General features: G+C 48.7%; 1 protein-coding gene and 1 non-coding gene across 5 annotated transcripts; one reads left to right on the top strand and one right to left on the bottom strand.

Moving 5' to 3' along the window:
* The first annotated feature begins 378 nt into the window (after positions 1-378).
* Positions 379-7,564, top strand: FCGR3A (Fc gamma receptor IIIa). Of its 4 annotated transcripts, none has more exons than XM_015084977.3 (5): positions 379-511; positions 1,207-1,227; positions 1,590-1,847; positions 5,192-5,446; positions 6,240-7,564. In XM_015084977.3, exons 1-5 carry the CDS (start codon positions 472-474, stop codon positions 6,416-6,418), a joined length of 753 nt encoding a protein of 250 aa, XP_014940463.1. In that variant the 5' UTR covers positions 379-471; the 3' UTR covers positions 6,419-7,564. The 4 variants fall into 4 exon arrangements, with proteins under 4 accessions (XP_014940463.1, XP_014940464.1, XP_014940466.1 ...); XM_015084978.3 differs by having other exon boundaries at positions 384-511; positions 1,593-1,847; XM_015084980.3 differs by lacking the exons at positions 379-511; positions 1,207-1,227 and adding an exon at positions 1,240-1,485 and having other exon boundaries at positions 1,593-1,847.
* Positions 7,565-9,007: 1,443 nt separating this feature from the next.
* Positions 9,008-9,081, bottom strand: TRNAN-GUU (transfer RNA asparagine (anticodon GUU)). Its single transcript has one exon. It is a non-coding gene; the product is annotated as a tRNA-Asn (tRNA).
* Positions 9,082-15,903: the final 6,822 nt, after the last annotated feature.

Below are 15,903 nucleotides of genomic sequence, written 5' to 3'. Positions count from 1 at the left end.
GTCTGGGCCAGGCAGGAGAGTGACAAGGTCTGAAGTAGAGCACCAGGTCCCTCAATGAATGCCCTCCCTCTGGAGTCTCATCCCCAGGGTCACGATATCTTGTTCTTGGCACGGAGTAGATCCAAAGCTACCAGGTGGGGGAAAAACCTTGAGATTTACCGGGGTGCGTTCGGACAGACCCTGTGTCACTAGACGCTTAGCTGTAGACCTATGTGGACCAAAGGGGGAGCCTCCCTCAGGTCCTCTTCCAGGCTCTTCTCCTCCTCTTCCTGCCCTATCTTGGGGCTCACTGGTCAGAATTCAGATTCAGAAATCAGATGACTTTCCGGGAAAAGGAACCTAGAGAGTAATGAACTGGGGGTGTGGGGGAGGGGGGTGAGGGAAAGACTGTTTACTTCCTCTCTTTGAGTCAGCTCCGTCCCTTCAGAGCTCAGTGCATCTGCAGTGACTTGTTCATTCTACCGTGGCAGCATGTGGCGGCTGCTGTCCCCGACAGCCCTGCTCCTTCTGGGTAAGTCAGAGTCACCTTCTGGGTAAGTCAGGGCCACTCTGGCTGATGGAGAAGCTCAGGACGCCCTGGGTTCAGCAGATCCCACTTCTCAGGCCGGGGAAGGGAGCCCTCCCAAGGAATAGGACCCCTTACCCCATCTCTAGCACTAGATTTAGTTCCCAGGACAAACATTTGGGGGCTAGACATGGGAGCCCTCTGAGGTGGGCATAACCAGGAAGTAGAGGGGGACTGTGAGGTCCCTGTGCCCTCACCCTGCGGGGTCTCAGCTTCCCTATCCGTAAGATGAAGACTGTGGACCAGATAGATGCTCTTTAATTTCTGTCTCTTCCATTCTGACATTCTGGGCTTGCCCGCTAAGACTTTTAATTTCCACCCTTTTGAGGGGGACACGGGTTGAGGTTGTTTCTATGGCTTGATTCAGGGAAATTCAGGCTGTGCCCTTATTTTGGGAGTTTGACTAGGGACTAAGGAGTAAGGACATGGTGTTGAGGACAGGGACTTGGCTGGAGAGGAGAGCAGGGGGCACAGACACGGGAGAACAGAGGGCGGGCAGCGGGACAGCTGGCCACGTATACGCCTTGATTCCTGGCAACGCTGGACTCTCAGGAAAGGGATGGGCTAGGGAATCTACACCCGCTCCGGCCGCCCTGCTCTCTGCCCCTGATCAGTATTTGTTTCCCTCTTTTGTCTTGCAGTTTCTGCTGGCACGCGAGCTGGTGAGTTGGCTTTGTGCCCTTGGATTGATCAAGCGAGGCACATATATGGCGTGTAATGGCCACAGGGTGTTGGGAAATGCCTTCTGCCTGGGAAGCTGTTGAGGGTTGTCAGGGGCACTTCCCCCGCACAGTGGGGCTTGGCGCTAGGCTTCTGTGGCTACTCTTCCTCAAGATAAGGAGAGGCCAGAAATGGGACTAAGCGCCCTGAAGCCAAGATGCTCCAAGTCTGAGTCACAGGCCAAGGCTGAGTCGCCAACGGTGGGTTTGCAATGGGCTCGCTCTGGCTCCGAGCGTCCCCGGGGAGTGCCAGCGTAGGGCCTGCTCCTTGCCCTGACCCACCTTCTCCTCTCCTGGCTCCTCAGCAGACCTCTCGAAGGCCATGGTGGTCCTAGAACCTGAATGGAACAGGGTACTCGTTTCGGACAGTGTGATTCTGAGGTGCCAGGGGGCCTACCCCCCTGGGGACAATTCCGCACAGTGGTGGCACAACGAGAGCGTCATCCCCCATCGGGCCCCCAGCTACTCCATCGAAGCTGCCAGAAGTGAAGACAGTGGCGAGTATAAGTGCCAGACGGGCCTCTCCGAAGCCAGCGACCCGGTGCAGCTTGAAGTGCACACTGGTGAGTAGGGGAAGGGAAAGGAGGGAATCTCCAACAAAGGGTGAAAGGCGAGACGCTGAACGACTCGGGGAGAGCCAGAAGATGTCATTCTTGAGGGTTACAACTGAGATGAGAGCATCTGTGGTCCCCCTGAATGATATCAGAGTTGTGGTTCTAACCATAAGCGGGCCTCCGGCAAAATGTCAAAACCTGGGGGGTCATGGGTACGGGACCGCTGCGGGGCGCAGTCCCAGCCGCTCCGGCTCACGTAGGACGCGCCCGGTACCCACGGTGTCCTCCGAAGGTCGGCACCTGACACCGGCGCTCGATAATATTTACTGAATAAAGTGACGAATCTGTTTTTCTGTGAGCTCCATTTCCTTCTGACTCTCAGACACACCGCGCCCTAAGCTCTCCTCCTAACCTTCCTAACCGCCTAGGGTCATATCTAGCCCCCCCCCCCACCCCCCATCAGGGCCCCCTCTCTCACTCACTCTTCAGTGCAAATCACCTAGTGGAGATACATGTACACTGAGCATGGCATGAAAGTCTTTGTGTGTTGTTTACAGAATCCAGGCATCGGAAGCAGGTGAGGGGAGGTATTTCCCAGGGATCTGTCCTGGTGGCCCTGGAATCACACTACCTAGCCTGGTGCCTGCAGTGTCGCCTCGCAAGCCTGACTACTTCCGAGGCTCAGTTGCCCACCGTGTGTGGATGGAACAAGGCTGGAGGGGGGAAGGAGGGCCTGACGGAGGTGGGCTCGCAAAGAGTTTCACGGAACTGGGCCTCTGGAACTGATTTTGTTTTTAATTTTTTAATGGTTATTTACTTTTGAGACAGAGACAGAGCACGAGCTGGGGAGGGGCAGAGAGAGGGAGACATAGAATCTGAGGCAGGTTCCAGGCTCTGAGCTGTCGGCACAGAGCCCGATGTGGGGCTCAAACCCACGAACCGTGAGATCATGACCTGAGTCAAAGTCAGACACTCAACCGACTGAACCACCCAGGTGCCCCTGGAGCTGATCTTTGTGGTTCCTTAGCCCCTGCCTGTCACGCAGCTGACATGGTCGTCACACTACAGAATTACAAGGAGGCATGTCTCTTACTAATGAGGTGAGAGATGGCCTCCATAGACCAAATAAAAAGGGGGAATTATCAACAGGACGTAAGAGAAAAATCAAGTCTGAGAATTATAAATTTGCCTTGAACCTTGATCTAGAAACTGGCTTTAGAAGGCCCGTCAACGAGGGGCACCTGGGTGGCTCAGTTGGTTGGGCGTCTGACCTCAGCTCAGGTCATGATCCCACACAGAGTTTGTGAGTTCGAGCCCTGTGTCGGCCTCTGTGCTGACAGCTCAGAGTCTGGAGCTGCTTCAGCTCTCTCTCTGCCCCTCTCTCTCTCTCCCTCTCTCTCTGCCCCTCCCCCACTCACACTCTGTGTCTCTCTCAAAGATAAATAAACATAAAAAAAAGGCCTGTCAATGAGGACCATATGAAAATGAGACTATGAGCATTAACTTCACCAGGCCAACTCTTGATTATCATTGATTGTTATCACTCCACTTACCTCCTCCTCTGATAAGTCCTCTTTACTTTTTTGGAGATCACCACTCTCTCTCTCTCTCTCTCTCTCTCTCTCTCTGCACACAATTAGATATACACACATATATACGTACATATTCTTATAACCATAATCTTATGATAATAATGATGTATCTCTTCACTGAAAAAGTAAATGGATATATGGGTACATCGTCTTTTGATAAATATCTCTTGATAAGTAATTAAGGTTACTTTCTGTTTGGCAAATCTCCCAAGCAGAGAATTTTTGTGTTCTACCAATTTTGGGTAGCGTAAGGCAGCAGACTCTTTTTTTTTTTAATCATAGGCAGTTTTATTGTCCCGTTCTTATTACAAAAGTCGTTTGGGTTCAATCTCAAAACTATGTAAAAGAAACGAAAATAACCGTAGTCCCATCCCTCAGAGGAAACCCCTGTTAATATTTCAGCACATTTTCTTTCTTTTCCTTTTTTCTGTGCTTCTGTGCTTTTTGTAGTCTGTCTTTTTCACTTAGCATTCTCTCGTGACTGTTTTCTTCTGTCATTTTAAAATTTATCTGCAATGTCATTTTTCATTATTCAGGTCAACCGCCTGGCGGTGACTGTCGTGTTCTCTCTGTGTGAAATCTGGTTACTTGGTGACAGAGTTGTGAGAACAAGCATCCTGGTGATATGCGAATTTTCTCTCGAGCAGGCTGTGCTCAGTGATGAGGGCCCTGGGGCCCTTCAGAAAGTAGCAGTTACCATGAGCACTACCATTCATGCCCCTCTTTCCCCTCCTTGACTTTTTTTTAAAGCTATTTGAGCTTTTATTTTAATTTTTTTAAGTTTATTTATTTATTTTGAGAGAGAGAGAGAAGTCACGTGTATGCAGGTGCGCGTGTGAGTGGGGGAGGGGCAGAGAGAGAGAGGGAGAGAACGAATCCTAAGTGGGGTCCATGCTGTCAGTGCAGAGCCTGATATAGGTAGGGCTCGATCCCACAAATCCTGAGCCATGATCCGAGCCGAAGTCAAGAGTTGGGCACTTAACGGGGCGCCTGGGTGGCTCAGTCGGTTCAACGTCCTACTTCAGCCCAGGTCATGATCTCACAGTTCATGAGTTCGAGCCCCTCATCGGGCTCTGTGTTGAGGCCTGGAGCCTGCTTCAGAGTCTTTGTCTCCCTCTCTTTCTGCCCCTCCCCTGTTCATGCTCTCTCTCTCTCTCAAAAATAAATAAACATTAAAAAAAAAAAAAGAGAGAGAGAGTTGGACACTTAACCAACTGAGCCACCCAGGCGCCCCTCCCTTCCTTGACTTTTATTTTGAGTTCTCCTTCACGATTTCTGTAGCAACTCCCGTGGCCATCCAGTGACCTCACTCCTGACTGGCAGGAGTCTTCGAATATTCCTATAATTATCTATCCTTTCTGAAATCTACCTTTCCTTGGATGGGGCAAATCATCACGTTCAAGTGCAACGTTTACTCTTTGATCTAGAACCTGCGGTGGCTGCTTATCAGCTGCCGTAGCAAACCCCAGCACAGGCCTTAAGGACCCTGTGGATAGCTCCTCACCTACCTCATCACTTAAGTCCCTCAGCTCTAACCTTATGGTTTGACGTGTGCGTCTGTCTTTCCCATTGGACAAAACGTCTTGGTGCGACTTGGGTTCTCCTGCGGGGCCCAGTGGCCTTTTTCCCAAAGGGAGCTCTGCAGGGATGGCTCCCAGTCTGGCTCTCCATGACGTCCCAGGATCTGGGTGGTGTCTCCTTGGGAAGGTGTTTGCTCTCATCGCTGAGGCCTCTGGGGCCTGTGGTCTCCGTGTCTTTCAGGCTGGCTGCTGCTTCAAGCCCCTCGCTGGGTGTTCCAGGAGGGAGACACCATCCAGCTGAGGTGCCACAGCTGGAAGAACAGGATGGTACAGAAGGTTCAATATTTCCAGGACGGAAGGGGCAAGATGTTTTTTCATAAGAATTCCGACTTCTACATTCCAAAAGCAACGAGCAAACACAGTGGCTCCTACTTCTGCAGGGGGCTTATCGGGAATAAAAATGAGTCATCAGAGGCTGTGAACATCACGGTTCAAGGTGAGGCTGTACAGCCCTAAGAGGGCCCAGAGCCCCCTGTGCGTGGGGTCTGCGTTCACCCTGGGAAGACGAGTTCAGAGGATCCTACGCTTTTTGCTTTGCGTCCTGATTATTGCCGAGGCTTCTTTCCGAGGGGTGCTGAGGGGTGTCATTCACTCTGCAATGTGACGGCAGGAACAGAAACCGCGTTTCCTTCCCCGTAAATGCACCTGTCCTCACTGACGCCAGTCAAACCATGCCCGCAAGGGTATGTGTGCACATGATGCTGCCATCTTGACCTGCCTTCCTGTCCTCTCCAAGCCCAAGGCTTAGCCACGAGCCCACCTGGTGGGAGCCTCTCACCCCCTCACGGAGAGGGCCTAGAGACGGGGTTCTGGTTTTGTGGCTCATTCATCGTGTGACAGTGGGCAAGCCACTTAGTCTCGCTGAATGTCAAGTTCCCCTTCTGTAACAAGGACGAGTTGACATTGATTGGGCAACTTCCGGTGTGTTGGACACTGTGCCAGGTGCTTCCTCACAAGCACCCAGTGACTCTTGACAACAACGTTAGGAGATCACTAGCTAGTTTGGAGTCTGCTTGACAGATGCAGAGACTGAGGGGAAAAGGAGCCGGGGGGGGGGGGTGGTGGTGGTGGTGGTGCAGGGAGCGGGAATAATGAACTTTTCTCTAGGATCATTCCCAAGATTCAAAGCCTATGCAGTTAACCACTGGACGAAATGAAATAATTGGAAAGACACCAAACTTCTGCCTTAACAACTGTCATCTTTCTTATCCCTGTGCTTCTCCCGTTAGGTCCGCCAGTTCCTTCCACCTCAACGTTCCTTCCACATTGGTACCAAATCGCTTTCTTCCTGGTGACAGCACTCCTATTCGTAGTGGACACAGGTCTGCATGTGGCTGTGCAGAGAGACCTTCAGAGCTCCGTGAAGGAGTGGAAGGACGGCAAAGTCACGTGGAGCCAGGGCCCATAGGACAAACCGGGGCAATAAAATCGGCACCCCCGAACCTCTCTCTGGATTCACAACCTCATCGTCCTCAACAGGCAGCTCTGGGGGCAGCGTCCAGGCTGAGGGTCCCTCACCCTACTCCATTTTCTCTCGGTCTCCGCTGGGAAGGCAGGGCTGGCGACCTTCAGGTGCCCACAGTGATGCCCCAGTGAGTAGCTGCATCCCTCAGAACTGAAGTCTCAGAGCCACACAGATGCTCTCTCTGCACGACTGCCCTGTCACAGCAATGCGACAATGCAGAATCTGGATGGTGACCCAACATGCAAACGTTGCTCTTAAATAACCGAATAGGTAGGTAAGAGAATTATGGCCGAGGGCCAGCTGGCTGATGGTCTACATTTGTTGTGAGGCACACTAAAACTCCTTCCAGACAGATCGTGGGGGCTGTGGAGGGTCTAGGGGAGACGGCAGAACCAGTGAAGCGGGTGACGGAGAAAGAGCACGGCAGTCCAGGACAGATCAGAGAAGACCCCTGTCTTCCTAGGATATGAGCCATGGTGTGGGTGGCAGAAAGATCACAGGGGTGGTATAGAATTGAGTTTTTCAGGGGGGCCCATGCCAGAATTGGGATGGTCTGTGGGTATATAATGATGGACCCTCTTGATGTCATGAGTCGAAGATGGTCCTGGAAGGAGGTTGGGGATTGGAGGGTGTTGGAAAAGAAAGCACAGAACAATCCCTACGTCCGCAGGAAGGAGGGCAGCATGACTGTCCCAGATTGAGCTCAGTGAACAGAGCTATCTCGGGTCTGAACGGAGAAAACATGGCAGGAAAGAGTCCACTATAGCTGCTCAGGAGGCAGGACACTTGGCCAGGATAAGCCACAGTCAGAGAGAGGAGAGGCAGGGAACAGCGAACCAGCTTTCTGCTTCAGTATCTAATTCAGGTGCAGTTTTGTTTACATCACTCACCAAACAAACCTTGGCTAAGTGACTCTATGCACTCAGGTCTGCTGAGTTAAGCTAGGACAGTTGGAAATCCCTCCGCCTGTCAGTGACAATGAGTAAGGGTGGGGTCACCAGCATTGCTTGTGGAAGAAAGCTTAGCGATCTTATTTCTTTGTACAAGCTTTAAGCACATTTCTTGATTCCAATAAAGCATTTTGCAAGATTTTGCGTGCTACTCTCAGCCAGGAGATGGAAAAACCGTGGTAAGAAGACCTGATAATAAAAACCCATTTTCCCTCCTGTTGTCCGACATTCTACCAGGGATTAGTGTCTAAACTAATCATGTGTCTAAACTAAATCATGTCACCGCAGCTCATGTGAATCAGCCAGTGGCAAATTCACCAGTCCTGCTGAGGCAACGGGCACAGGAGACTTTTACAGGTGGTGTGGGATGGGAGTAGGGGAGGGGGGAAAGTTAGAAGTAGTTCCAGAGCAGGTGCTGGGCAGGAGAAGGCACTCCTGGGAAGGAGCCAGGGGCCTGGACAGAGGTATAGGGGCAGCCTAATTGTTATGAGCCATATGCCATAGCTCATAACTGAGTTATGAGCTATAGGTCAAGTTATGAGCTATAGGTCAAGACGATTCAAGCTTGATGTATGAATATCGGATGAGATTCAGACATAAGGCAGGTGCACTGGGAAACCCTGGACATCCACCTCACATCTATTTAGGGCCTACAATATGCCCAGCTTGAGTCCCAGTGCTGAAGACAGAGATGTAGAGCACAGGGTCAGTCCCGGGAGGAGTCTCCATTCTAGGGAGAAAAGCCTTGAGGAGAGAGTGGAGAAAAGGCTGCAGTGTTCTTGTGGTGGTGAAGGAGGAGTTCGCTGAAGATCCGTGGGCAAAGATTCCAAAGCCAGATTAGGGTTCACGAAGGTGGTTCGGCTCTTTTCCAGTGTAAAGAGCCAGTGAGGGAGAAGAGGGAGTTCAGGGGCCAGATCATCAAAGGCACGGCCTTCCAAGCAGAGGAGAGCGCCTCCGGGCCCCCAGCCAGCCGTGGAGGGATTTCAGGCAGAACGAGTTTTAGGAAGCCTCTCAGGCAGCTCCGTGCAAGGAAGGGAGAGGGGAGTTGAAGACAGGAAACCGCCTAGAAACCTAGGTAGTTGTTGCAGTAACTCAAGGGGCGGTGGGGGTGGCGGGTGGGGGACTACATAGTGAGGAAGTAAGTGGCAGCGAGGCTGGGGACGCAGGTGCCTATTTGAAAGATATTTAGAAAGCAGACTCTCCAAAAACTGGCAACCAGTCGGACGCGGCATGACTAGGGGCCCAGGCTCCGGACAAGCCCGTTTGATGAGTTAGGCAACACAAGGTCAAAGGCGAGGCAGGCACAGGTTTGGTAACGAACTCACCTTCGGATTACCAGTGCTGGCTTCCTTTGGTCGCCAAACATTTTTAGAACAATTTCACGAGGCAGTTTTCGCAGAACTGAAGTCAAGCGGCTAAAATTCTCACTCCTGACCATAACCCTACCCAGGCGGGCCTCCTGCTAGGAAACCCAGGCCACGGGGGCGAGGGACGAGGGGCGAGCGAGAACCTGGCCACGCGGAGGATGCCCCGCGGCTTCCGGGAAGAACACCCACGCCCGCGGTTCAAAACGGTCAAGCCCCGTCCCTGGGTGGGCTCGAACCACCAACCTTTCGGTTAACAGCCGAACGCGCTAACCGATTGCGCCACAGAGACAGGCGGAAGCCAGGGCCTCTGCCAACCCAGTTCACCGAAGGAAAAAACTCGGCCGCGCTTTCTGCTTCGCCCCGAAGTGGTGCTCAGGGCTGGTGTGGGAACCCGCGGGGCGGTCCCCTTCCGGCGCGCCGGGTGGCCCCAGCCAAGCAGGCCTTTCCCCCGCGCTGCGGAGGCACCTGCCTAGACCTGGGACAGGCCTCGGTGTGCACCCAGATGATGCTGAGAAGCCGCAGCAGCCCAGCTCCTTGGGGAGTCCAGAACGAAGTCTCTCTGTGCGCTCGCGAGTTCACTCGGCTTTGCTCCGGGAGGTACAGTCGACTTTCCTGCTGATCTAGACGATTTATGCGCTCGTGCCTGGGCGAGTGGTAACTCACAATCAGCTTGCTATTGTGAATGTTTAAAATACCGTATCACGTGTCCAATCACGCCCCGCGAAATGTAACGTCTAAGCAAGGAAGCCCAGTAGAACAAGACTAATCTCCAAGCCCAGCTGTTTTTGAAAGGTTTCTACTCGTGCATTAGGCACCGGGACAGAACACAGAGTTTGTAACTGCCTGTAATTTAAAGATTCTCACACTGGCAAATCCAGATCTAAATATCTGAGGGCAGAGACCCCTCATCCAACATCACCAGTACAGGGATCCTGGTCAGTGCCTGGCCTCTTCTCTGCAGCCTGGAGGGAAGCTTCTCTCTTGTTCTTGGGTCATTTCGCAGCCGCAGGCTTCCTGAGTCACATCACCTCCGCCCCTGGCCCCCCCCCCCCCAACCCCTCTACCAAGCCACACCTCTGACGCACCCAGGCACCCACAGGCAGCCCTTCTCTGTGGTGCCAAGTCCCCACCCTCCGCCCAGAACCTTCTCTTCCTTCTACACCTCTGCGCCCTACTCAGTGGATTCCAGTGTGGTTGCAGGTCGGTGTCCAATGATCTTCAGAGAATGAGAATACACAATACCCATATAGGCCCAAATTGTGTGTGTGTGTGTGTGTGTGTGTGTGTGTGTATCTCAGAGAAGTTTGCCAAAAGAACTCTGTATTGAGATTACCTTTTTTTACACTTTTAAGTTTGTTTTACAATGTTCTTTGTTTTATACAAAGCAGTGTCTGCGGTTGTTTTATTAATTTCCTAATTCAGCAAAATAAAAAGTTGGCAACTCTATATTGGTCACCAACATTTTAGGGGAAATTCTACTTATCTGCAAAGTCCAAGTTTGGGAACCGCTACTCTCACCTTCACCTATTTATTGGATTGGCAGAAGAAAGTAAAAATTACTTTCCAGTTTATTCTAAACACACATTTCCCATGTTTCGCTTTGCAAGTACAAGACAACAATCTAAAAGAAGGCAAAAAAAAAAAAAAAACAAGAAAAACTGAGTTATTAAAAAAGAAAGTACAGGGGTGTCTGGGTGGCTCAGTCGGTTGAGTGACTGACTTCGGATCAGGTCGTGATCTCACACCTCGTGAGTTCGAGCCCCGCATCAGGCTCTGTGCTGACAGCTCAGAGCCTGGAGCCTGCCTCAGACTATGTGCCTCCCTCTCTCTCTGCCCCACCCCACTCGCATTCTGTCTCTGTCTCTCTCAAAAGTAAATAAACGTTAAAAAAATAATAATAAAAAGAATGTACAAAATGGGATGATGAAATAAATCCAAATATATCAGTAATCACAATAAATATAAATGGAGAAAATTTGCCAGTGAGAGTGGATTTTTTAAAAATATATTTTATTCTGTTTTAGAAGAATGACATTAAAACAGAAAGAAAAAACACAGAAAGACTGAATGGAAAAGAATGGAAAAAGATATGACAGGAACAGTCTAAAAGAAAGTTGGCACATAGCTAAGTAATACCAGACAAAATAAAGTTTAAGAAATAATGCATCATAAGGGATAAAGATGTCGCCACATGATGATTCAAGATTAAACTATGATAAACATATAACAATTCTAAATACATGTGTATCTAATAAGATGATGTTAAAACATAGAAGCAAGAATTATTAGACCTCTGAGAGAAAACTGACAAATTCATCTATAGTTGATTCTTCAAATTCTACAGTGAGAGAATTCAACTTACTATTCTCGGCATTCAATAGGTCAAGCAGAGAAAAAAAAAATTAAGCATATGAACACAATTAATAAGCTTGGTTTAAAATATATATATTTAGGGGCGCCTGAGTGGCTCAGTTAGTTGGGCCTCCGGCTTCCGCTCAGGTCATGATCTCGCTGCCCGTGGGCCCGAGCCCTGCATTGGGCTCTGTGCTGACAGTTCAGAGCCTGGAGCCTGCTTTGGATTCTGTGTCTCCCTCTCTCTCTGCCCTTCTCCCACTCGTGCTGTCTCTCTCTCTCAAAAATCAGTAAACATTAAAAAAAATTTAAATATATATAATTAGAACTCTGTAACCAATAATTTTTGGCTACATAGTCTTCTCAAACATTTGCAAAAATTCACTTTATGAAGTCATAAAACATGGCTTCATGGAATTGGCACTATCTAGAACACATTCTTTGAACATAACGCGATTTAACTTAGAAAGCAACTACAAAAAAAAAACCTTTTCAAACCCTCATATATGTGGAAAATTTTCAAACGTATGCTTTTAAAATAATTCATGGATCAAAGAGAAATTGAGTGGAAATTGAAAAATGCTTAGATCTGGTCGCCTGGGTGGCTCAGTCCGTTGAACCACTGACTTCGGCTCAGGTCATGACCTCATGGTTTATGAGTTCAAGCCCTGCATCCGGCTCTGTGCCGACAGCTCGGATCCTGGAGCCTGCTTCGGATTCTGTGTCTCCCTCTCTCTCTCCCCTCCCCCATTCATGTTCTGTCTCTCTCTGTCTCAGAAATAAATAAACACTAAAAAAAAATTAAAGAAAAGAAAAATGCTTAGATGGAGTAGTAACAAATATATAACATACCCAAACTGTTGATTGTTCAGGGTTTTACATGTGCACCAGGGAAAAGGAACGCTATACCGACCTTCAATGCTTAGCATACGTATTGCACGGGATCTGCGGGTCAATAAATCTGCTAGAAAAACAACAACGACGACGACAACAGAAAACTTTTGGAAGACAGTTAATCCTGTGACAAGGAGGGAAATGTATAGACGGTAACATTCTGATCGGTCAGTGCCATACCCCTTAACTCCCCCTCAGAAAGAATCGTCGTCTGGGTTCTGCTTTGGCTGTCCCTAGACACCAGAAAGCCAGTCCCCATGTCACTGCTGGCCAACTCTAAAGAATTCTACATGAGCACTGTCAAGAGGCAGCTCAATGCCTCCCAACCTACGGGTCCAATTTAAGCCAGCCTACTGCAAGTCCTGGTGATAGGACTGTCCTGTCCCAGGACAGGGCCACCCGAACCCTGGTCCAGTTAACAAAGGCCCAGTGTCAGTTTGGCTCCCCGACACTGTGGCTGTCTGCTACCACTCATTACTACTCAGTAGTCACCCTTGCCTGTGGCCACTTGTGGGAACCACAGCCTCCACCCAAACTTGGTACCGAGAGTCAGGAAATAACAGAGAGAACAGGCAGGCGGTAACGCGTCACACAAAGTATCAGCCACGTGTTGTGGCCTCTGCTGGCCGTCCTGTGATAGGATGGAGACTGGGACGCAGACTGGAACATAGGGGAAATTGGGGGCTAAGAGGTGACGGAGGGGCAGGTGCCCCTTTCCCCCATCTGTATTGTGGTTCACCTTCATTTCATGGAACAGGTTTGTTTGTTTTTCAAACCCCAAACATCCTCCCACCGCGGGTAATTGTTTTAGAAATAAAGAAGATAATTAATGCTTGCTCATTGCCAGACACCATTCTAAACGCTTATTAACTCATCTGAGAATTATAATCGTCATCATTACCCCCTTTTACATATGAGGAAACTGAGAGAAGGGGAGCCAAGTTCAAACACGGGAAGCACAACAGAGCCCATGTACCTCACAATCCCGTTAGTTGCCTCATCCAGCCTGATGACACATATTCCAATAAGTGACTATTGTGTGATAGAGAAAACAGATCTAAACAACCCTCAAATAGTATTTCAAAGGCCGGAAAAAAAAACTTATCACGATTGCTGTTAATTTAACAGAAGATGTCAAAGGATTCAGTATCCTAATTTTAGGAAAAAATTTTCAGCTTACACAAGTCACTGCATGACTATCAATGTATTGGACAGAAAGTGGGGGAATTTGATGCAGGTAAAGCAGGGTTCAGATAGAGGCATCATTTAGCCAGTGACAGCTGTATCAAACAAAACCAACAATTATTAAAAATCAAACAATCTGGAGACGATTTGAAAGGTTAAATAGGATTTGCACGACAACTTACGTTGCCTGGAAATCGGTTTTATGAGACGCGTAAACACACAGATCTATACGTGCAGTTAAGGACTAGTAGGGAATAGTTGAAATACAGAATCCTCCTGAAATACAGAGTCCTGAAGAAACAGACTCTGGGCTAACTTCCAGGAATAGCTCCCCAAACTATTCTGTGTATCGGGCTACCACACTACCCAGCAAAACCTGCTATAAAACAAATTAAAAAGCTTCCCCAGTCTCCGGTCTCTGGCTCCAGAACACGGGCTGCATTGGCCACTATTTACACCACCCAAATTGTATCCCCGTGTCTCTCCCATGTAACTCAGTTACAAATCAGATCTCACTAAAGTACATCTGGTTGGTGGAATGTAAATCATAACCAGAACCCCTGCTGCAAAGGAATCTAGGAAATGTAGTTTTTAGCTTCCCAGCCTCAATAGCACAGGAAAGCAAACCAGAATGGTACGGGGATAAACAGCTCATAATCCAAGATGGAGTCAAAACTGTCTTGGAAATCAGACCGGGGCACCACTCACATAGCCAAGTATCAAAAACATGAGCAAGAAGAGACAACAAGGGACAGCAGCCTAAGGGACTGTAAGCCATTGGCACCCAGTCATTCACAGTGTCCGGGAGGAAGCTGGATATCTTCTGGTTTCACGTTTAGCTCATGGACCCACGCTGGTACTGGAGTCAAGTGTGTCCCAGAGTTTTTGTGTTGTCTTCTTTGAGAGGGATGGACGAGGTAGTACCCATCAATGATGCCATTTCAAATCCGTGGTTGAGGGGCGGGCTATGCAATGAATTGAATGGAGAACCACCAGGTGGAGGGATGGGAATAGAGTTATGCTTACCCATGTTACAGCTCAAAATGGTTTCAAAAAGAATTAAAGGGATAATACCAAAAAAGCAAAAGGAAACACTTAAGAAAATAAAGCTGAAAACTGATCTGATATTGGGGTGGGTAAGAGTTTTCTACTTATGAAAAAAGTTAAGAAACTACCAGGGAAAGTGTTTGTCTCCATAAAAATTAGAAACTTCTGTTCAAAAACGCTATGAATACAATTAAAAAGTAATTCCTTTCCATACTGGTGGGGGAGTTTGTGTGGTACTAACCACTGTGCCCATAATAATTATAAACGCTAGACAAACTAAAAAAAAAATCTATAAGGCACTGGAAAGCGATCAAAGGAGATAGAAAATAAAGAACATTGTATATGTTAACTAACTTGGATATAAATAAAATTTAAAAATAAAAAAAAAAAGAAAAGAGGATTCAAGCTATGGAAGGAGGAATCATAAGGGCAGGATCCTCGTTCTGAGGGCACTCTCCAGGAAATGAGACTCGGGCACATAAATTCAGGCAGAAAACCAGTCTTATACCTCATGCATTGAGGCAAAGTTGAAGGCTGCTAGACTGGCTGGATATTGAAGGAGCAAATCTCAGAGAAGACATAGCCTGATTCCGGAAAACCAAATCTGCGAATAAATCTCTCCTATCTCTGGCTTACCCTCCAACCAAGTATCTACCCAGCACAGATTTCAGGGAGGCCATGGTGAAAATAATAGCTGGAGGGTGAAAAGAGTATGAGGCAGAGATTCCAAGAGCTCCTCCAGCAGAAGAGAGAAAAACTGCCGAAAAGAAATGTTCAAAATTAGGAGATTCGTTGAAGAAGCTATAATGTGGCCATTTAATATAGCACAACGAAGCCATTAAAGTAACGCTTTAGACTAACATTCAATGACTATAGAAATACTCAGGTTTGTAAGTAACACTCAAGTAGGTTAAAAACCAGTACGCACACCGTGATTCCAACTTGGCATTTAAAAAATGCCAAAGAGCTAAGCACACAGCAAAACATTAACAATGGGGATTTCCTGGGTGATGGAAATATGGGTGCCCCTTATTCTTTTGCGGTTTGCTTATTTCCCATATTTTCTAGAAGGACTATATATTACTCTTATATGCAGGCAAAATGTTGTCTTTTCTAACAATGAACACATACTGTGCCCCAGGTGCTCCGCAGGGCACTACATCAAAGGACTGTAGAGCCGCAAAGGGTCTCAGAAACTGTAGCTTGGCTCCTTCACGTTACGGATGAAGAAACCGAAGCCCCGAGATAAATGACTTGCGCAGAAGCACACAGCTTCTTAGTGACAAAAGAGCAGGTGTTCTGATTCTGAGGCCAGTGCTCCCTTCTGTGGGCACAAGTTGGTCGTAGTAAGGCGGCGCAAAGAGTGTGCACTTGAGAACGCTGGCCGGCCACCGCAGACTAGCAACAAGCCCGGGAGGAAGAAAGCAGGAGCGCCTCCTGAGTCCTGGGTGCGGGAGACCGCAAGGTGGAGGAGAGTGGACATTTGGAATACAGAGCTCAAGGCACAGCCTGGATCCCGGGATTCTCCTCCAGCGGGCAGCCCGAAATTACGCGGATGGGAGAAAGTTGCACCCAGTGGCAAGCCTCTTTCAGTGGTCGATCAGGTGGAAACTCGCTTGCAGAGGGAAGAACC

This window comes from Acinonyx jubatus, chromosome E4 (assembly GCF_027475565.1).
Source record: "Acinonyx jubatus isolate Ajub_Pintada_27869175 chromosome E4, VMU_Ajub_asm_v1.0, whole genome shotgun sequence".
Lineage (NCBI taxonomy): Eukaryota > Metazoa > Chordata > Mammalia > Carnivora > Felidae > Acinonyx > Acinonyx jubatus.
This window is presented reverse-complemented; position numbering and strand designations above follow the sequence as displayed.

Bases quoted from the DNA above. Each gene is read 5' to 3' on its own strand.
- FCGR3A (XM_015084977.3), top strand. From the start codon at position 472: ATGTGGCGGCTGCTGTCCCCGACAGCCCTGCTCCTTCTGG. The intron at 512-1,206 runs GTAAGTCAGAGT...TTTGTCTTGCAG, and splicing joins GACAGCCCTGCTCCTTCTGG to TTTCTGCTGGCACGCGAGCT. The intron at 1,848-5,191 runs GTGAGTAGGGGA...CGTGTCTTTCAG, and splicing joins GCAGCTTGAAGTGCACACTG to GCTGGCTGCTGCTTCAAGCC.